Source organism: Oncorhynchus mykiss, chromosome 12, assembly GCF_013265735.2.
Source record: "Oncorhynchus mykiss isolate Arlee chromosome 12, USDA_OmykA_1.1, whole genome shotgun sequence".
NCBI classification, from domain to species: domain Eukaryota; kingdom Metazoa; phylum Chordata; class Actinopteri; order Salmoniformes; family Salmonidae; genus Oncorhynchus; species Oncorhynchus mykiss.
In genome coordinates, this window is record NC_048576.1 from 5,006,031 (window position 1) to 5,028,767 (window position 22,737).

Genomic DNA, 22,737 nt, shown 5'->3' on the forward strand with positions numbered 1-22,737 from the left:
CAGGCTTATATAATGTATATTACAGACTCATTACAGGCTTATATAATGTATATTACAGACTCATTACAGGCTTATATACATGTGTATTACAGACTCATTACAGGCTTATATACATGTATATTACAGACTCATTACAGGCTTATATACATGTATATTACAGACTCATTACAGGCTTATATACATGTATATTACAGACTCATTACAGGCTTATATAATGTATATTACAGACTCATTACAGGCTTATATACATGTATATTACAGACTCATTACAGGCTTATATAATGTATATTACAGACTCATTACAGGCTTATTATATAAATGTATATTACAGGCTTATTTGTCTGGGTTGGCCCCCCCCCCTTGGGTTGTGCCGTGGCGGAGATCTTTGTGGGCTATACTTGACCTTGTCTCAGGATGGTAAGTTGGTGGTTGACGATATCCCTCTAGTGGTGTGGGGGCTGTGCTTTGGAAAAGTGGGTGGGGTTATATCCTTCCTGTTTGGCCCTGTCCGGGGGTGTCATCGGATGGGGCCACAGTGTCTCCTGACCCCTCCTGTCTCAGCCTCCAGTATTTATGCTGCAGTAGTTTATGTGTCGGGGGGCTAGGGTCAGTTTGTTATATCTGGAGTACTTCTCCTGTCCTATCCGGTGTCCTGTGTGAATTTAAGTATGCTCTCTCTAATTCTCTCTTTCTTTCTTTCTTTCTTTCTCTCTCTCGGAGGACCTGAGCCCTAGGACCATGCCTCAGGACTACCTGACATGATCACTCCTTGCTGTCCCCAGTCCACCTGGCTGTGCTGCTGCTCCAGTTTCAACTGTTCTGCCTGTGATTATTATTATTTGACCATGCTGGTCATTTATGAACATTTGAACATCTTGGCCATGTTCTGTTATAATCTCCACCCGGCACAGCCAGAAGAGGACTGGTCACCCCACATAGCCTGGTTCCTCTCTAGGTTTCTTCCTAGGTTTTGGCCTTTCTAGGGAGTTTTTCCTAGCCACCGTGCTTCTACACCTGCATTGCTTGCTGTTTGGGGTTTTAGGCTGGGTTTCTATACAGCACTTTGAGATATCAGCTGATGAACGAAGGGCTATATAAATAAATTTTATTTTATTTTATTTATTTTCATGTATACTACAGACTCATTACAGGCTTATATACATGTATATTACAGGCTTATTACAGGCTTATTAAATGTATATTACAGGCTTATACATGTATACTACAGCCTCATTACAGGCTTATATAATGTATACTACAGACTCATTACAGGCTTACATAATGTGTACTACAGACTCATTACTGGCTTATATACATGTATACTACAGACTCATTACAGGCTTATATACATGTATACTACAGACTCATTACAGGCTTATATACATGTATACTACAGACTCATTATAGGCTTATATACATTTATAAACTAGTTGGTTCGAACCCTGATTGGCTGACAGCCATGGTATATCAGACAGTATACCACAGGTAAGACAAAACATTTACTTTTACTGCTCTAATTATGTTGGTAACCAGTTTATAACAGCAATAAGGCACCTTGGAGGTTTGTGAAATAAGGCTAATATACACCCTCTCGTGCCTTATTGCTTAAGTATATTACAGTGCTTAAATACATATATATTATAGGCTTAATACATGTCTATTTTTTATTATTTAAACTTTATTTAACTAGGCACGTCAGTTAAGAAATAATTCTTATTTACAATGGCAGCCTAGGGACAGTGGGTTAACTGCCTTGCTCAGAACTGCAGATTTTTACCTTGTCAGTTCAGGGATTCGATAGAGCAACCTTTCGGCTACTGGCCCAACGCTCCAACCACTAGGCTACCTTCCACCCGAAATAAGAATACGTGGTACGGCTTTATTGTGTCTCTCTCGGGGTAAATTAGTGTGGACTGTGGGAGATTGATTAAAATGGAGAGTCTTGGATCAGTGGGATCCATTAACTTGATTAATTAATACCTGCCGTTGAACAAGATTATCCCTGTTTAACTAACTCCTAGTCTGCAGCAGACAAGTGGCTCGACTCCAATCTTTCCCTACATGATAACCCCTCCCGCTATCTCTCTGACATGGCGGGCAAAGCTTTATTCTAGCCGTATTTCTGTCCAAGCTGCGTGCGGGGAGATGGCGCGCTGGGGCGCAGATTGGTGTAGGCCTGCTTGGATGCGTGTTCGTTGTTGAAAGTGACAAAGGTGTGTCTCTTTTGGAGCTGCCAGAGAGGGGAGGCCATTTTGTACAGCGAGGCAGGCAGGCAGGCAGGCGTCTGTACATGTCTGTATGTCTGTGCTCGCGTCAGGAACAGGAAGCGTGCCATTGTGCGTATGAGAGAGAACATTTTCTGTGTTGTGGGGGCGAGGGTTATACCAGAGGCGCTAGTAACAACACCCAAACCTATTTCTTCACTTTGCCGAGCGTTCACTGTCCTTTCTACACTGTTTCCTCTGTGCAATGGATGGGTATGTTGTTTTTTTCTTTACAATATTTGCTGATTACACACACGCATGTAACATTGTTTTACATAACACCTCGCACCATTTCATGTAGCTTATAGTGTGTGGAATTATAGGCACGGAAAGAACATTTAGAGAACTGAACGCGGTAGGATAGGGGGCGCAAACAAGCCCCTCTCAGTCAACCAATGTTGGTTCTTTTAAGAGTTTAGACAGATTTAATGGTGTTATTCTATTATATTAAAGACTTCAAGTCGCTGGGAAAAAAACTATAGCATGTAGAGGAAATCCAATTTTCCGTGTTTTTATGCGCATGGGTGTTTGCTTGTTCCATTATTTGAGTTTGATTTGAGGAAGTGATAGAAAACAACACATTTTCCTTCAATTATTGGGTTGTCTAGCTTTTTATATATTTGTTATTCATGCATGATGTTTATCGATACCGCAGCTCACAGAGGGACAGTAAAATGAACATTAAATGAAGATATGCTGCCATTTTAAGATATGTAAGGGGCGTTTCTGTCTTGTTCGCGGAAAACAACAGCGTGCTCTGATATATAAAGCATCATTTAGAGAACACGTACAACTTGTCTGAAGAGATAACTCCTAAAGTAAAAGTATTATGTGATCTACTCGTAGATATACGTCGTATTATAGATGTTTAAACAACTAAACGGGAGCTATTCTATATCATTGTTTACAACTCGTGTGCGAGGAAAAGGAGCGAGGGGGGGGGGGGGGGGGGGGCTGGTAGATATCAAATCTTCCTCGGAACCATTTCCTTACAACATTTTAAGACATGTTTTTAGTTAGGCTTCATACGTCCAATTGTGGGTTTAGGCTACGCTATAATTCATTAACAAGAATCTGGATGTAATAAATTAGCAATAACATTATCATAGCCTATAACGCTTGAATCATATTTTCGCCTATAAGCCAACTTGCATTTGCTGACCATAACTGTGCAGTTTTGTAAGACAATTTGTAACAATTCTATGCCATCTCCAACTTGGAATTGTCTGCCACGCTGCCTGCCATACCTTGCCTTCTCTTCCTGAAACAAAAGACGCGGCCAGCTTGACCGCTCTGCTTCTTTCTCCCTTTGTGAGCTAATGTAACAAATACAATGTAACGAAGTGGATCATCAGAGTTAAACCACTTACACGAGTTGGGGTCCTCGTGTAGGAGGATATGGACATAAACGTTGTATTAAATGTAACCGATGATTCCAATGTACAGTGAGTGAGCTGTGTGTGGTGTGTTCTGTGAGCTTCCCCAATGGGGGATTGTACATCACACATCTCTCTACGGAAACTATCGGTGATAAGGCAGGCTATTCTTTATTTCTTTTTTCAATTTTTGTTATTTATTCCACCTTTATTTAACCAGGTAGGCTAGTTGAGAATAAGTTCTCATTTACAACTGCGACCTGGCCAAGATAAAGCAAAGCAAAGCAGTGTTACACAGACAACAACAACACAGAGTTACACATGGAGTAAAACAAACATACAGTCAATAATACAGTAGAAAAGTCTATATACAGTGTGTGCTAATGGAGTAAGGAGGTAAGGCAATAAATAGGCCATAATAGCAAGTAATTACAATTTAGCAATTAAACTCTGGAATGATATATGTGCAGATGATGATGTGCAAGTAGAAGTACTGGTGTGAAAAATAGCAAAAAAGCAAATGAAAACAACATGGGGATGAGGTAGGAAGTTGGTTGGATGGGCTATTTGCAGCGATCGGTAAACTGCTCTGACAGCTGATGCTTAAAGTTAGTGAGGGAGATATGAGTTTCCAACTTCAGTCATTTTTGCAATTCGTTCTAGTCATCGGCAGCAGAGAACTGGAAGGAAAGTGGGTGTTGGCTTTGGGGATGACCAGTGAGATATACCTGCTGGAGCGCATGCTACGGATGGGTGTTGTTATCGTGACCAGTGAACTGAGATAAGGTGGGGCTTTACCTAGCATAGACTTATAGATGACCTGGAGCCAGTGGGTCTGGCGACGAATATGTAGCGAGGGCCAGCCAACGAGAGCATACAGGTCGCAGTGGTGGGTAGTATACGGGGCTTTGATGATAAAACGGATGGCACTGTGATAGACTGCATCCAGTTTGCTGAGTAGAGTGTTGGAGGCTATTTTGTAAATGACATCGCCAAAGTCGAGGATCGGTAGGATAGTCAGTTTTACGAGGGTATGTTTGGCGGCGTGATGTGAAGGAGGCTTTGTTTGCGAAATAGGAAACCGATTCTAGATTTAAGTTTGGATCGGAGATGCTTATTAAAATGAGTCTGAAAGGAGAGTTTACAGTCTAGCCAGACACCTAGGTATTTGTAATTGTCCACATATTCTAGGCATCTGTCAGTGATAAGGCAGGCTATTTTATAGGCCTATACTGAAAAGTGTGAGTAGGCTCGTTGGTTTGCCACGTCATCCCCCTTCTTGATGTGAACCTAAACACGACAGTCCATTTATTATAGAATGTGTCATCATAGCACAGTGATAATGTGTATGTCATCTTAATTCTTGAGTTCAGAAATACATTGATCTTGATAACATTGGTCATAGTGTGTTTGCTGAACACACTGGTGTCAGGTGTTAAACCCAACAAATCTTTTTAATATTAAATATTGATCAAATATTGATCCACGGATGAATAATAACTGCTGTTGTTCATTTCCCTTTGGTCCTGTCCTGTTGGTTAAACCTGATAACTTTGGTCCTGTCCTGTTGGTTAAACCTGATAACTTTGGTCCTGTCCTGTTGGTTAAACCTGATAACTTTGGTCCTGTCCTGTTGGTTAAACCTGATAACTTTGGTCCTGTCTTGTTGATTAAACCTGATAACTTTGACCCTGTCTTGTTGGTTAAACCTGATAACTTTGGTCCTGTCTCGTTGATTAAACCTGATAACTTTGGTCCTGTCTTGTTTATTAAACCTGATAACTTTGACCCTGTCTTGTTGGTTAAACCTGATAACTTTGGTCCTGTCTTGTTGGTTAAACCTGATAACTTTGGTCCTGTCTTGTTGATTAAACCTGATAACTTTGGTCCGGTCTTGTTGGTTAAACCTGATAACTTTGGCCCTGTCTTGTTGGTTAAACCTGATAACTTTGGCCCTGTCTTGTTTATTAAACCTGATAACTTTGGCCCTGTCTTGTTGGTTAAACCTGATAACTTTGGCCCTGTCTTGTTGGTTAAACCTGATAACTTTGGCCCTGTCTTGTTTATTAAACCTGATAACTTTGGCCCTGTCTTGTTTATTAAACCTGATAACTTTGGTCCTGTCTTGTTGGTTAAACCTGATAACTTTGGTCCTGTCTCGTTGATTAAACCTGATAACTTTGGTCCTGTCTTGTTTATTAAACCTGATAACTTTGACCCTGTCTTGTTGGTTAAACCTGATAACTTTGGTCCTGTCTTGTTGGTTAAACCTGATAACTTTGGTCCTGTCTTGTTGATTAAACCTGATAACTTTGGTCCGGTCTTGTTGGTTAAACCTGATAACTTTGGCCCTGTCTTGTTGGTTAAACCTGATAACTTTGGCCCTGTCTTGTTTATTAAACCTGATAACTTTGGCCCTGTCTTGTTGGTTAAACCTGATAACTTTGGCCCTGTCTTGTTGGTTAAACCTGATAACTTTGGTCCTGTCTTGTTGGTTAAACCTGATAACTTTGGTCCTGTCTTGTTGATTAAACCTGATAACTTTGGTCCGGTCTTGTTGGTTAAACCTGATAACTTTGGCCCTGTCTTGTTGGTTAAACCTGATAACTTTGGCCCTGTCTTGTTTATTAAACCTGATAACTTTGGCCCTGTCTTGTTGGTTAAACCTGATAACTTTGGTCCGGTCTTGTTGGTTAAACCTGATAACTTTGGCCCTGTCTTGTTGGTTAAACCTGATAACTTTGGCCCTGTCTTGTTGGTTAAACCTGATAACTTTGGCCCTGTCTTGTTGGTTAAACCTGATAACTTTGACCCTGTCTTGCCTATTAAACCTGATAACCCATACAGGGATTGTTCTGTGTTTTAGTCAGTCTCAGATATAAATGTCTTCTCTGGTTTTGTTTTTTTTACACAAGGTATAGTACATCAACTCAAATCACATTTTATTGTTCACATGCACCGAATACAACGGGTTTAGACTTCACAGGGAAATGCTTACTTACGAGCCCATTCCCAACAATGCTGAGTTAAAAAGTAAAAGCATTTGCAAATAAAAAATATAAAATAGGTACCTGATAAATAGCACTAAAAAGGCTATATACAAGGAGAACCGGTACAGAGTCAATGTGCAAGGGTACGAGGTAGTTGAGGTATTTGAGGTCATGTGTACATGTAGGTATGGGTAGAAGTGACCAGGCGTCAGGATAGATAATAAACAGCAGCAGTGTGTCTGGAGAGTGGGAAAGACTGTCTATGTGTGAGTGGTATCACTATCCGTGTGTGTGTGTTGTATGTGTGTGTGCGTGTGTGTGTGAGCATATGTGTGTGTGTGTGAGCATATGTAGTGTGTCTGTGTGTTGCAGTGTTAGTCTAAGTTTGTGTTATTGTGTTGGTAGAGTCCAGTGTGTGTTGTTGTTTTGGTAGAGTCCAGTGTGTGTTGGTAGAGGCCAGTGTGTGTTAGTGTGTTGGTAGAGGCCAGTGTGTGTTATTGTGTTGGTAGAGTCCAGTGTGTGTTGTTGTTTTGGTAGAGTCCAGTGTGTGTTGGTAGAGGCCAGTGTGTGTTAGTGTGTTGGTAGAGGCCAGTGTGTGTTATTGTGTTGGTAGAGTCCAGTGTGTGTTATTGTGTTGGTAGAGTCCAGTGTGTGTTATTGTGTCGGTAGAGTCCAGTGTGTGTTGGTAGAGTCCAGTGTGTGTTGGTAGAGTCCAGTGTGTGTTATTGTGTTGGTAGAGTCCAGTGTGTGTTGGTAGAGTCCAGTGTGTTATTGTGTTGGTAGAGTCCAGTGTGTGTTAGTGTGTCGGTAGAGTCCAGTGTGTTATTGTGTTGGTAGAGTCCAGTGTGTGTTGGTAGAGTCCAGTGTGTGTTGGTAGAGTCCAGTGTGTGTTATTGTGTTGGTAGAGTCCAGTGTGTGTTATTGTGTTGGTAGAGTCCAGTGTGTGTTGGTAGAGTCCAGTGTGTGTTAGTGTGTTGGTAGAGTCCAGTGTGTGTTATTGTGTTGGTAGAGTCCAGTGTGTGTTATTGTGTTGGTAGAGTCCAGTGTGTGTTATTGTGTTGGTAGAGTCCAGTGTGTGTTATTGTGTTGGTAGAGTCCAGTGTGTGTTGGTAGAGTCCAGTGTGTGTTAGTGTGTTGGTAGAGACCAGTGTGTGTTGGTAGAGTCCAGTGTGTGTTATTGTGTTGGTAGAGTCCAGTGTGTTATTGTGTTGGTAGAGTCCAGTTTGTGTTATTGTGTTGGTAGAGTCCAGTGTGTATTGGTAGAGTCCAGTGTGTGTTAGTGTGTTGGTAGAGTCCAGTGTGTGTTGATAGAGACCAGTGTGTGTTGGTAGAGTCCAGTGTGTGTTATTGTGTTGGTAGAGTCCAGTGTGTGTTATTGTGTTGGTAGAGTCCAGTGTGTGTTAGTGTGTTGGTAGAGTCCAGTGTGTGTTATTGTGTTGGTAGAGTCCAGTGTGTGTTAGTGTGTTGGTAGAGTCCAGTGTGTGTTATTGTGTTGGTAGAGTCCAGTGTGTGTTATTGTGTTGGTAGAGTCCAGTGTGTGTTGGTAGAGTCCAGTGTGTGTTAGTGTGTCGGTAGAGTCCAGTGTGTGTTATTGTGTTGGTAGAGTCCAGTGTGTTATTGTGTTGGTAGAGTCCAGTGTGTGTTGGTAGAGTCCAGTGTGTGTTATTGTGTTGGTAGAGTCCAGTGTGTGTTATTGTGTTGGTAGAGTCCAGTGTGTGTTGATAGAGACCAGTGTGTGTTAGTGTGTTGGTAGAGTCCAGTGTGTGTTATTGTGTTGGTAGAGTCCAGTGTGTGTTATTGTGTTAGTAGAGTCCAGTGTGTGTTGGTAGAGTCCAGTGTGTGTTGGTAGAGTCCAGTGTGTGTTGGTAGAGTCCAGTGTGTGTTAGTGTGTTGGTAGAGTCCAGTGTGTGTTATTGTGTTGGTAGAGTCCAGTGTGTGTTATTGTGTTAGTAGAGTCCAGTGTGTGTTGGTAGAGTCCAGTGTGTGTTAGTGTGTTGGTAGAGTCCAGTGTGTGTTCAACTTTTGGTAGAGTCCAGTGTGTGTTATTGTGTTGGTAGAGTCCAGTGTGTGTTGGTAGATTCCAGTGTGTGTTAGTGTGTTGGTAGAGTCCAGTGTGTGTTAGTGTGTTGGTAGAGTCCAGTGTGTGTTATTGTGTTGGTAGAGTCCAGTGTGTGTTGGTAGAGTCCAGTGTGTGTTGGTAGAGTCCAGTGTGTGTTATTGTGTTGGTAGAGTCCAGTGTGTGTTGGTAGAGTCCAGTGTGTGTTATTGTGTTGGTAGAGTCCAGTGTGTGTTATTGTGTTGGTAGAGTCCAGTGTGTGTTAGTGTGTTGGTAGAGTCCAGTGTGTGTTGATAGAGACCAGTGTGTGTTGGTAGAGTCCAGTGTGTGTTATTGTGTTGGTAGAGTCCAGTGTGTTATTGTGTTGGTAGATTCCAGTGTGTGTTAGTGTGTTGGTAGAGTCCAGTGTGTGTTAGTGTGTTGGTAGAGTCCAGTCACATCGTATTCACCCTACACAGTAGTCCTGTGTTATCTCACATGGTATTCACCCTACACCCTACACAGTAGTCGTGTGTTATCTCACATGGTATTCACCATCCCCTGGGCCTTGCATCATAAGAACCCGTTACAGAGGATATGGTGGACGAGCCAAGATGTCAACTGACGGGCTTCTCATCTGAAATGTCCCTCGCCAGCTCCCGGGGCTCTTCTAGAAATAATACGTTTTGTGTGTTTAGTGAGGTGAAGACGTATGATGCGAGCGGACATCTGAAATTAGCACACCTGGACTCGTCTGACGGTAACCGGTACCGGTTTTAACAAAACGAATGGGAGTATGAAGATAGTTTTGTGCCTACTCCAACCCCCCCCCACCCCACCCGCCCATAAAAAGGCCTTAAAAATGTTGTAAAAAATATATGTATATATTGCCTGATGTGTTTTTACATCTCCTAGATTTAGGACAGACACTTCAAAATCTTGTTTGTTATGATTTATTTTGGTAATTTATGAGTGTGATATGGGCTTTAATAGTAAAGTATGTTTTTAATACCTAAAGGGGACCTATAATTCTAAATCAAATAGCTAAATGATCAATAGTATAACCTTCTTAAAACAATTCCAGATGTCAGCTTAGCAGCTCCTTCCCCCCGATGTCTTAGACTCTAAAGAGTTAACCTATATATTGTATGTCCTTTCTATTGTACACAATAACTCAACTGCTATGTCCCTCATACACAATAACTCAACTGCTATGTCCCTCATACACAATAACTAAACTACTATGTCCCTCATACACAATAACTCAACTGCTATGTCCCTCATACACAATAACTAAACTACTATGTCCCTCATACACAATAACTCAACTGCTATGTCCCTCATACACAATAACTAAACTGCTATGTCCCTCATACACAATAACTCAACTGCTATGTCCCTCATACACAATAACTCAACTACTATGTCCCTCATACACAATAACTCAACTACTATGTCCCTCATACACAATAACTCAACTACTATGTCCCTCATACACAATAACTCAACTACTATGTCCCTCATACACAATAACTCAACTACTATGTCCCTCATACACAATAACTCAACTACTATGTCCCTCATACACAATAACTCAACTACTATGTTAGACCCTCTGCGTGGATGTCAACCAACGTGTAGCTAGCTAGCTTATCTGTAGCCTTGTGTTCAGCAGAATAGCAGTGTGGTTTTATGAAGGCCTGTGGCTATAAGTGGGAAAGAACAAGTTAATGGGATTTACATCCCTCACCTGGAGCGGTCGGTAAGGCTGCGTCCCATATTGGAATATGTGCTGCACTACTTGTGACCAGAGCCCTATGGCAATAGGGTGCCACCTGGGAGGAATCCCAGGTTAGTAAGATGCAGAAGTGACGACCATAAAAAAACAGAGCTCTCTGGTGCTGTTGATATTACATTGATAACCTATAGGGTTGGTCTGGTGCTGCTGATATTACATTGATAACCTATAGAGTTGGTCTGGTGCTGTTGATATTACATTGATAACCTGTAGGGTTGGTCTGGTGCTGCTGATATTACATTGATAACCTATAGGGTTGGTCTGGTGGTCCTGGGTTGGGGTGTGGTCCGGGGGATGGGTGGGGTCCTGGGTTGGGGTGTGGTCCGGGGGAGGGGTGTGGTCCGGGGGATGGGTGGGGTCCTGGGTTGGGGTGTGGTCCTCACAGTGAAATGCTGAATACAACAGATGTAGTAGACCTTACAGTGAAATGCTGAATACAACAGGTGTAGTAGACCTTACAGTGAAATGCTGAATACAACAGGTGTAGTAGACCTCACAGTGAAATGCTGAATACAACAGGTGTAGTAGACCTTACAGTGAAATGCTGAATACAACAGGTGTAGTAGACCTTACAGTGAAATGCTGAATACAACAGGTGTAGTAGACCTCACAGTGAAATGCCGAATACAACAGGTGTAGTAGACCTTACAGTGAAATGCTGAATACAACAGGTGTAGTAGACCTCACAGTGAAATGCTGAATACAACAGGTGTAGTAGACCTCACAGTGAAATGCTGAATACAACAGGTGTAGTAGACCTTACAGTGAAATGCTGAATACAACAGGTGTAGTAGACCTTACAGTGAAATGCTGAATACAACTGGTGTAGTAGACCTTACAGTGAAATGCTGAATACAACAGGTGTAGTAGACCTTACAGTGAAATGCTGAATACAACAGGTGTAGTAGACCTTACAGTGAAATGCTGAATACAACTGGTGTAGTAGACCTTACAGTGAAATGCTGAATACAACAGGTGTAGTAGACCTTACAGTGAAATGCTGAATACAACAGGTGTAGTAGACCTCACAGTGAAATGCTGAATACAACAGGTGTAGTAGACCTCACAGTGAAATGCTGAATACAACTGGTGTAGTAGACCTTACAGTGAAATGCTGAATACAACAGGTGTAGTAGACCTTACAGTGAAATGCTGAATACAACAGGTGTAGTAGACCTTACAGTGAAATGCTGAATACAACAGGTGTAGTAGACCTTACAGTGAAATGCTGAATACAACAGGTGTAGTAGACCTTACAGTGAAATGCTGAATATAACAGGTGTAGTAGACCTTACAGTGAAATGCTGAATACAACAGGTGTAGTAGACCTCACAGTGAAATGCTGAATACAACAGGTGTAGTAGACCTTACAGTGAAATGCTGAATACAACAGGTGTAGTAGACCTCACAGTGAAATGCTGAATACAACAGGTGTAGACCGCACAGTGAAATGCTGAATACAACAGGTGTAGTAGACCTCACAGTGAAATGCTGAATACAACAGGTGTAGTAGACCTCACAGTGAAATGCTGAATACAACAGGTGTAGTAGACCTTACAGTGAAATGCTGAATACAACAGGTGTAGTAGACCTCACAGTGAAATGCTGAATACAACAGGTGTAGACCGCACAGTGAAATGCTGAATACAACAGGTGTAGTAGACCTCACAGTCAAATGCTGAATACAACAGGTGTAGTAGACCTCACAGTGAAATGCTGAATACAACAGGTGTAGTAGACCTCACAGTGAAATGCTGAATACAACAGGTGTAGTAGACCTTACAGTGAAATGCTGAATACAACAGGTGTAGTAGACCTTACAGTGAAATGCTGAATACAACAGGTGTAGTAGACCTTACAGTGAAATGCTGAATACAACAGGTGTAGTAGACCTTACAGTGAAATGCTGAATACAACAGGTGTAGTAGACCTTACAGTGAAATGCTGAATACAACAGGTGTAGTAGACCTTACAGTGAAATGCTGAATACAACAGGTGTAGTAGACCTTACAGTGAAATGCTGAATACAACAGGTGTAGTAGACCTTACAGTGAAATGCTGAATACAACAGGTGTAGTAGACCTCACAGTGAAATGCTGAATACAACAGGTGTAGTAGACCTCAGTGAAATGCTGAATACAACAGGTGTAGTAGACCTCAGTGAAATGCTGAATACAACAGGTGTAGTAGACCTCACAGTGAAATGCTGAATACAACAGGTGTAGTAGACCTTACAGTGAAATGCTGAATACAACAGGTTTAGACCTCACAGTGAAATGCTGAATACAACAGGTGTAGTAGACCTTACAGTGAAATGCTGAATACAACAGGTGTAGTAGACCTTACAGTGAAATGCTGAATACAACAGGTGTAGTAGACCTTACAGTGAAATGCTGAATACAACAGGTGTAGTAGACCTTACAGTGAAATGCTGAATACAACAGGTGTAGTAGACCTCACAGTGAAATGCTGAATACAACAGGTGTAGTAGACCTTACAGTGAAATGCTGAATACAACAGGTGTAGTAGACCTTACAGTGAAATGCTGAATACAACAGGTGTAGTAGACCTTACAGTGAAATGCTGAATACAACAGGTGTAGTAGACCTCACAGTGAAATGCTGAATACAACAGGTGTAGTAGACCTTACAGTGAAATGCTGAATACAACAGGTGTAGTAGACCTTACAGTGAAATGCTGAATACAACAGGTGTAGTAGACCTCACAGTGAAATGCTGACTACAACAGGTGTAGTAGACCTCAGTGAAATGCTGAATACAACAGGTGTAGTAGACCTCACAGTGAAATGCTGAATACAACAGGTGTAGTAGACCTCAGTGAAATGCTGAATACAACAGGTTTAGACCTCACAGTGAAATGCTGAATACAACAGGTGTAGTAGACCTCAGTGCAATGCTGAATACAACAGGTGTAGTAGACCTCACAGTGAAATGCTGAATACAACAGGTGTAGTAGACCTCAGTGAAATGCTGAATACAACAGGTTTAGACCTCACAGTGAAATGCTGAATACAACAGGTGTAGTAGACCTCACAGTGAAATGCTGAATACAACACGTGTAGTAGACCTTACAGTGAAATGCTGAATACAACAGGTGTAGTAGACCTTACAGTGAAATGCTGAATACAACAGGTGTAGTAGACCTTACAGTGAAATGCTGAATACAACAGGTGTAGTAGACCTTACAGTGAAATGCTGAATACAACAGGTGTAGTAGACCTTACAGTGAAATGCTGAATACAACAGGTGTAGTAGACCTCACAGTGAAATGCTGAATACAACAGGTGTAGTAGACCTTACAGTGAAATGTTGAATACAACAGGTGTAGTAGACCTCACAGTGAAATGCTGAATACAACAGGTGTAGTAGACCTTACAGTGAAATGATGAATACAACAGGTGTAGTAGACCTTACAGTGAAATGCTGAATACAACAGGTGTAGTAGACCTTACAGTGAAATGCTGAATACAACAGGTGTAGTAGACCTTACAGTGAAATGCTGAATACAACAGGTGTAGTAGACCTTACAGTGAAATGCTGAATACAACAGTGCTAGTGCAGGTGTAGTAGACCTTACAGTGAAATGCTTACTTATGAGCCCTTAACTGACAGTGCAGTTTAAAAAAATACGGATAAGAATAAGAGATAAAAGTAACAAGTAATTAAAGAGCAGCAGTAAAATAACAATAGCGAGCCGATATACAGGGGGTACTGGTACAGAGTCAATGTGGAGGCTATATACAGGGGGTACTGATACAGAGTCATTGTGGAGACTATATACAGGGTATTACGGTACAGAGTCAGTGTGGAGGCTATATACAGGGGGAACTGGTACAGAGTCAATGTGGAGGCTATATACAGGGTATTACGGTACAGAGTCAGTGTGGAGGCTATAAACAGGTGGTACTGGTACAGAGTCAGTGTGGAGGCTATATACAGGGTATTACGGTACAGAGTCAGTGTGGAGGCTATATACAGAGGGTACCGGTACAGAGTCAATGTGGAGGCTATATACAGGGTATTACGGTACAGAGTCAATGTGGAGGCTATATACAGGGGGTACCGGTACAGAGTCAATGTGGAGGCTATATACAGGGGGTACCGGTACAGAGTCAATGTGGAGGCTATATACAGGTGGTACTGGTACAGAGTCAATGTGGAGGCTGTATACAGGGGGTACCGGTACAGAGTCAATGTGGAGGCTATATACATGGTGGTACCGGTACAGAGTCAATGTGGAGGCTATCTACAGGGGGTACCAGTACAGAGTCAGTGTGGAGGCTATATACAGGATATTACGGTACAGAGTCAATGTGGAGGCTATATACAGGGGGGTACCGGTACAGAGTCAATGTGGAGGCTATATACAGGGGGGTACCGGTACAGAGTTGAGGTAGTTGAGGTAATATGTACATGTAGGTAGAGTTATTAACGTTGCTATGCATAGATGATAACAACAGAGAGTAGCAGCTGTGTGTAAAAGAGGGGGGGGGAGGGATGCAAATAGTCAGAGTAGCCATTTGATTAGGTGTTCAGGAGTCTTATGGATTGGGGGTAGAAGCTGTTTAGAAGCCTCTTGGACCTACACCTGGTGCTCTGGTACCGCTTACCGTACTGTAGCAGAGAGAACAGTCTATGACTAGGGTGGCTGGATTCTTTGACTTTTTTAAGGGCCTTCCTCTGACACCGCGCCTGGTATCACACAGTTTCCCCTGTGTGTCAACAACGGTCCACCACCCAAAGGACATCCAACTAACTTGACTCAACTGTGGGAAGCATTGGAGTCAACATCCATGAGGAACGCTTTCGACACCTCGTAGAGTCCATGTCCCAACGAATTGAGGCTGTTCTGAGGGCAAAAGGGGGGGGGGGGGGGCAACTCAAAATTAGGAAGGTGTTCCTAATGTTTGTCCACTGTGTATGTTTCCATTATAAACAGAACAGTATGACCCAGCCTCCCACTGCCTGTTGTGTCTGTTTGCGGCTGTAGAAGCTGCTGTGACTGTTTCCTGGTTTTGCTTCCTGGTTTGCCTCTGTGTCTCTTCCTGGTTGGGTTAGGCAGGGAAAAGAGCTGGAGCTGGAATCCCACAGGGCGCACCATGCCATTTCAACGTGGATAATTGGATAATATTTGGTAGATGTGTTGATCAATGAGATTACAACATAGCGTGCCTTATGAAAGTCTACACCCCCGTTGTTTTCACATTAAATTAAACTTCAAATGCACGTAAAATATATTTGATTTGATTTTAAATCAAATTTAATTTGATTTATTCCTATTCTTTAACTTTTTTGGTTGAGATGAAGACTTGAATCCAACATATCAATTATTAATTTGTAGACAAACTGGAATTAAAGCCAGACTCAGTCAGAGGCTCATATGGAACTATCCAATCAGAAGATACATCTCCTTTAAATGTTGATATCTGGTGGTTGTGTTGACAACCACACACAAATCAATATCACTAAATATCATGACATTTTTTAATCAACCGGAGCATGAACCCCTAGGCCTACTGTATATAGGGAATAGGGTTTGGGACACACTGTGAGTTATCCTTACTGTTTGGGAATACCTCTGGGCTCTGTTACTGTTGGGGAATACCTCTGGGCCCTGTTACTGTTGGGGAATACCTCTGGGCCCTGTTACTGTTGGGGAATACCTCTGGGCCCTGTTACGGTTGGGGAATACCTCTGGGCCCTGTTACTGTTGGGGAATACCTCTGGGCCCTGTTACTGTTGGGGAATACCCCTGGGCCCTGTTACTGTTGGGGAATATCTCTGGGCCCTGTTACTGTTGGGGAATATCTCTGGGCTTTGTTACTGTTGGGGAATATCTCTGGGCCCTGTTACTGTTGGGGAATATCTCTGGGCTCTGTTACTGTTGGGGAATACCTCTGGGCCCTGTTACTGTTGGGGAATACCTCTGGGCCCTGTTACTGTTGGGGAATACCTCTGGGCCCTGTTACTGTTGGGGAATATCTCTGGGCCCTGTTACTGTTGGGGAATACCTCTGGGCTTTGTTACTGTTGGGGAATACCTCTGGGCCCTGTTACTGTTGGGGAATATCTCTGGGCTTTGTTACTGTTGGGGAATATCTCTGGGCCCTGTTAGTGTTGGGGAATATCTCTGGGCTCTGTTACTGTTGGGGAATACCTCTGGGCCCTGTTACTGTTTGGGAATACCTCTGGGCCCTGTTACTGGGGATGTCTTCGGGCCTGCCTGAGACAGAACATCACTGCGCTACACTCTGAGAAACTGTGTTAGAATAGATTTTCTCTATAAAACAATGTTTACTGCGTGACACAGAATATTTTAGCTTTGGTATTTAGCTACTGTGCTCCCATCCTGACATGTTGCTATGCGTACAAGGTGTTAATTACTGAGTATTTGTTTTTATTATGGATCCCCATTAGGTTGCCTTGGCAGCAGCTACTCTTCCTGGGGTTTATTATGGATCCCCATTAGTTCCTACCAAGACAGCAGCTACTCTTCCTGGGGTTTATTATGGATCCCCATTAGTTCCTGTCAAGGCAGCAGCTACTCTTCCTGGGGTTTATTATGGATCCCCATTAGTTCCTGTCAAGGCAGCAGCTACTCTTCCTGGGGTTTATTATGGATCCCCATTAGTTCATGCCAAGACAGCAGCTACTCTTCCTGGGGTTTATTATGGATCCCCATTAGTTCCTGTCAAGGCAGCAGCTACTCTTCCTGGGGTTTATTATGGATCCCCATTAGTTCCTACCAAGGCAGCAGCTACTCTTCCTGGGGTTTATTATGGATCCCCATTAGGTTGCCTTGGCAGCAGCTACTCTTCCTGGGGTTTATTATGGAACCCCATTAGTTCCTGCCAAGGCAGCAGCTACTCTTCCTGGGGTTTATTATGGATCCCCATTAGTTCCTGCCAAGACAGCAGCTACTCTTCCTGGGTTTTATTATGGATCCCCATTAGTTCCTGCCAAGGCAGCAGCTACTCTTCCTGGGGTTTATTATGGATCCCCATTAGTTCCTGCCAAGGCAGCAGCTACTCTTCCCGGGGTTTATTATAGATCCTCATTAGTTCCTGCCAAGAAAGCAGCTACTCTTCCTGGGGTTTATTATGGATCCCCATTAGTTCCTGCCAAGAAAGCAGCTACTCTTCCTGGGGTTTATTATGGATCCCTATTCGTTCCCACCAAGGCAGCAGCTACTCTTCCTGGGGTTTATTATGGATCCCTATTCGTTCCTACCAAGGCAGCAGCTACTCTTCCTGGGGTTTATTATGGATCCCCGTTAGTTCCTGCCAAGGCAGCAGCTACTCTTCCTGGGGTTTATTATGGATCCCCATTAGTTCCTGCCAAGGCAGCAGCTACTCTTCCTGGGGTTCATTATGGATCCCCATTAGTTCCTGTCAAGGCAGCAGCTACTCTTCCTGGGTTTATTATGGATCCCTATTCGTTCCTACCAAGGCAGCAGCTACTCTTCCTGGGGTTTATTATGGATCCCTATTCGTTCCTACCAAGGCAGCAGCTACTCTTCCTGGGGTTTATTATGGATCCCCATTAGTTCCTGCCAAGGCAGCAGCTACTCTTCCTGGGGTTTATTATGGATCCCCATTAGTTCCTGCCAAGGCAGCAGCTACTCTTCCTGGGGTTTATTATGGATCCCCATTAGTTTTTGCCAAGGCAGCAGCTACTCTTCCTGGGGTTTATTATGGATCCCCATTAGTTCCTGCCAAGGCAGCAGCTACTCTTCCTGGGGTTTATTATGGATCCCCATTAGTTCCTGTCAAGGCAGCAGCTACTCTTCCTGGGGTTTATTATGGATCCCTATTCGTTCCTACCAAGACAGCAGCTACTCTTCCTGGGGTTTATTATGGATCCCCATTAGTTCCTGCCAAGGCAGCAGCTACTCTTCCTGGGGTTTATTATGGATCCCCATTAGTTCCTGTCAAGGCAGCAGCTACTCTTCCTGGGGTTTATTATGGATCCCCGTTAGTTCCTGTCAAGGCAGCAGCTACTCTTCCTGGGGTTTATTATGGATCCCCATTAGGTTGCCTTGGCAGCAGCTACTCTTCCTGGAGTCCAAACACATGATCTGTGTCCCAAATGGCACCCTATCCCTATATATATATATATATATATATATATATATATATATATATATATATAGATAGGGAATAGGGTTCCATAGGGCCCTGGTCTAAAGTAGTGCCCTATATAGGGAATAGGGTTCCATAGGGCTCTGGTCTAAAGTAGTGCACTATATAGGGAATAGGGTTCCATAGGGCTCTGGTCTAAAGTAGTGCACTATATAGGGAATAGGGTTCCATAGGGCTCTGGTCTAAAGTAGTGCACTATATAGAGAATAGGGTTCCATAGGTCTCTGGTCTACAGTAGTGCACTATGTAGGGAATGGAACTGACTAACAGAGTGATGTTTTTCACTAAAACATTAAACAGCTGTTACAGTTGCTAGTCTCTCCTCATTTTCAGATGACTTTTCTTCTCCACAAATGTTCTTTCTACATTTCCTTTTTGCGTTTGTTTGTTGGTTAATTTGGTGAACAATGGCATGATCATCTGACTGTGAAATCCTGTTGTTTTTCTCTCTCTCTCTCTCTCTCTCCCCCCCCCCTCCTCTCTCTCTCTCTCTCTCTCTCTCTCTCTCTCTCTCTCTCTCTCTCTTTATCTCTCTCTCTCTCTCTCTCTCTCTCTCTCTCTTCTTGTCGTAGCAGACAAGTTCTCAAGCTTTCTTTCCACGCTTTGAATCGACCCGAACATGAACACACACACACACACACACACACACACACACACACACACACACACACACACTCACACACAAGGCCTTATTATTTTTATTTTATGGAACAAACACATTATTATCATCGACACACTTACATGGAGTAGTAAGTCCATATTGTGTTTCTACATGACAGTAGCCATGGCCATGTCCTCTCCTTCCTTTGTTTTAACCGCTGAGCATTGTTAGTTCTCTGTTGGCATTCTGTTCTGTGCTGACTGGCAGTGTCTCTAGGCTAGCAGGCTTTAACAGAGGTGGGTGGAAGGAGGGCTGGCTGCTTGGACCATTGTTCCATTTTACGTGCTCTACAGAGCTCCGCTTGCGTCTCTCTCTGCGTAGTTCCTTGTACTTTTGTGCGGCTGAATTTTCGACTGTATATGACTTCTCTCCTCCCCCTCTCCCATTTTCTCCCACTCCTCTCTTCTCTCCCATGTTCTCCCACTCCTCTCTTCTCTCCCATTTTCTCCCACTCCTCTCTTCTGTCCCATTTTCTCCCATTCCTCTCTTCTCTCCCATTTTCTCCCCCCTCTCCTGTCTTTTTCCTATCTCCTCTCTCCCCTTCTCATCTACCTTCCCCCCCCCTCCTCTCTCCACTCTCCACAGTCCAGGGCACAGGATAGTGGAATGTCAGCTATGTGCCAGGCCTCACTGTGTGAGAGAGCGAGGGGGATGTTCTGGTATCCACCCCCTCCTCTGTCTCTCTCTTGTCCCAGGTGTGTTGTCTGCACCTGTCCTCCCTCTCTCTTGTCCCAGGTGTGTTGTCTGCACCTGTCCTCCCTCTCTCTTGTCCCAGGTGAAGGAAGAGAGGAGAAAGGGCCTCACTGTCATGACAGATTCAGTTGTTGAACATTTCACTATGTCCATAGCCCCTGGATGCGCCCCAAATCTGACCCTATCTGACATGCCCCCCCCCACCTGACTGAAAAGTAGTGCACTATATAGGGAATATAGTGCCATTTGGGACTCACACTCGTTTGGATTTGCAACTGGAGCATGTTAACCTCGCCCAGCATGGGGGCCAAAGTATTTTTGGTGAATCAGCAATTCTTCAAATCCTGCAGTTCCTTTCTGCTCGGGGCTCAGTGAATTGGGGGGTGTCTTTCTGATCTGGGTTAGGGTTAGTTTAGGGTTAGGGGTTAGATTAGGGTTAGGGCCTGGGTTAGGGTTAGTTTAGGGTTAGAGGTTAAGGTTTGGGTTAGATTAGGGTTAGGGCCTCGGTTAGGGTTAGGGGTTAGATTAGGGTTAGGGTCTGGGTTAGGGCCTGAGTTAGGGTTAGGGGTTAGATTAGGATTAGGGTTAGGGCCTCGGTTAGGGTTAGATTAGGGTTAGGGGTTAGATTAGGGTTAGGGTCTGGGTTAGGGCCTGAGTTAGGGTTAGGAGTTAGATTAGGGTTAGGGGTTAGATTAGGGTTAGATTAGGGTTAGGGGTTAGATTAAGGTTAGGGGTTAGATTAGGGGTTAGATTAGGGTCTGGGTTAGGGTTAGATCAGGGTTAGGGTCTGGGCAGCAGTAGGACCAAGCAGGTCAAACTGCCTACCTGGCCTGATACTGGATCACATGACCTGACCTGCCTACCTCTCTACCTGGCCTGATACTGGATCAGATGACCTGTCCTGCCTACCTCTCTGCCAGGCCTGATACTGGATCACATGACCTGACCTGCCTACCTCTCTACCTGGCCTGATCCTGGATCAGATTACCTGCCTACCTCTCTACCTGGCCTGATACTGGATCAGATGACCTGACCTGCCTACCTCTCTACCTGGCCTGATACTGGATCAGATGACCTGCCTACCTCTCTACCTGGCCTGATACTGGATCAGATACTGGATCAGATGGCCTGCCTACCTCTCTACCTGGCCTGATACTGGATCAGATGACCTGCCTACCTCTCTACCTGGCCTGATCCTGGATCAGATTACCTGCCTACCTCTCTACCTGGCCTGATACTGGATCAGATGACCTGACCTGCCTACCTCTCTACCTGGCCTGATACTGGATCAGATGACCTGCTTACTTCTCTACCAGGCCTGATACTGGATCAGATGACCTGCCTACCTCTCTACCTGGCCTGATACTGGATCAGATGACCTGCCTACCTCTCTACCAGGCCTGATACTGGATCAGATGACCTGACCTGCCTACCTCTACCTGGCCTGATACTGGATCAGATACTGGATCAGATGACCTGCCTACCTCTCTACCTGGCCTGATACTGGATCAGATGGCCTGCCTACCTCTCTACCAGGCCTGATACTGGATCAGATGACCTGCCTACCTCTCTACCAGGCCTGATACTGGATCAGATGACCTGCCTACCTCTCTACCTGGCCTGATACTGGATCAGATGACCTGCCTACCTCTCTACCTGGCCTGATACTGGATCAGATGGCCTGCCTACCTCTCTACCAGGCCTGATACTGGATCAGATGACCTGCCTACCTCTCTACCAGGCCTGATACTGGATCAGATGACCTGCCTACCTCTCTACCTGGCCTGATACTGGATCAGATGACCTGCCTACCTCTCTACCTGGCCTGATACTGGATCAGATGACCTGACCTGCCTACCTGGCCTGATTCTCTGCTGTTCCTGGCTGGGTTTCAGTTTACACTTCTTTAAGAGTGTGTGTGTGTGTGTGTGTGTGTGTGTGTGTGTGTGTGTGTGTGTGTGTGTGTGTGTGTGTGTGTGTGTGTGTGTGTGTGTGTGTGTGTGTGTGTGTGTGTGTGTGCTTCCATCCATCCAATATTAAACAGAAACTAACACCCACCTCACCTCGGCCACATGCTCAGCCCTGCCGTAGTAACCCGAGTTACCAGTTCAATTAAATTTAACCACTTCCTGTTAGGACCTGCTAGTGGTTCAAAAGCATTACTGCTTTCATTATGTTATTCCTTTCAAATACACATGTTGCAGGTGTGCTCACAAACATTAGGCCCTGCTACATATGGTGTTTTTAGGCAGTAAGCCTTGGTAGTCGGTACATGGTGTTGTTAGGCAGTAGGCCCTGGTAGTCGGTACATGGTGTTGTTAGGCAGTAGGCCTTGGTAGTCGGTACATGGTGTTGTTAGGCAGTAAGCCTTGGTAGTCGGTACATGGTGTTGTTAGGCAGTAAGCCTTGGTAGTCGGTACATGGTGTTGTTAGGCAGTAGGCCTTGGTGCATATGATATTGTTAGGCAGTAGGCCCCTGGTAGTCGGTACATGGTGTTGTTAGGCAGTAGGCCTTGGTAGTCAGTACATGGTGTTGTTAGGCAGTAGGCCCTGGTAGTCGGTACATGGTGTTGTTAGGCAGTAGGCCTTGGTAGTCGGTACATGGTGTTGTTATGCAGTAGGCCTTGGTAGTCGGTACATGGTGTTGTTAGGCAGTAGGCCCTGGTAGTCGGTACATGGTGTTGTTAGGCAGTAAGCCTTGGTAGTCGGTACATGGTGTTGTTAGGCAGTAGGCCCTGGTAGTCGGTACATGGTGTTGTT

The 22,737-nt window shown here is 44.0% G+C and overlaps 1 protein-coding gene across 4 annotated transcripts in view; it reads left to right on the plus strand.

Annotated features, from left to right (window-relative positions):
• The first annotated feature begins 1,816 nt into the window (after nt 1-1,816).
• LOC110536866 (polypyrimidine tract-binding protein 3) overlaps nt 1,817-22,737 on the plus strand; it is a 109,852-nt gene continuing 88,931 nt past the window's right edge. For 2 of the 4 annotated variants that reach the window (XM_036936744.1, XM_036936746.1), the window contains exon 1: nt 1,817-2,477. In XM_036936744.1, the coding sequence (XP_036792639.1) occupies nt 2,343-2,477 (135 nt within the window). In that variant the 5' untranslated portion in view covers nt 1,817-2,342. The remainder of the gene's footprint in view (nt 2,478-22,737) is intronic. The other 2 variants (XM_036936747.1, XM_036936748.1) reach the window with 2 other exon arrangements.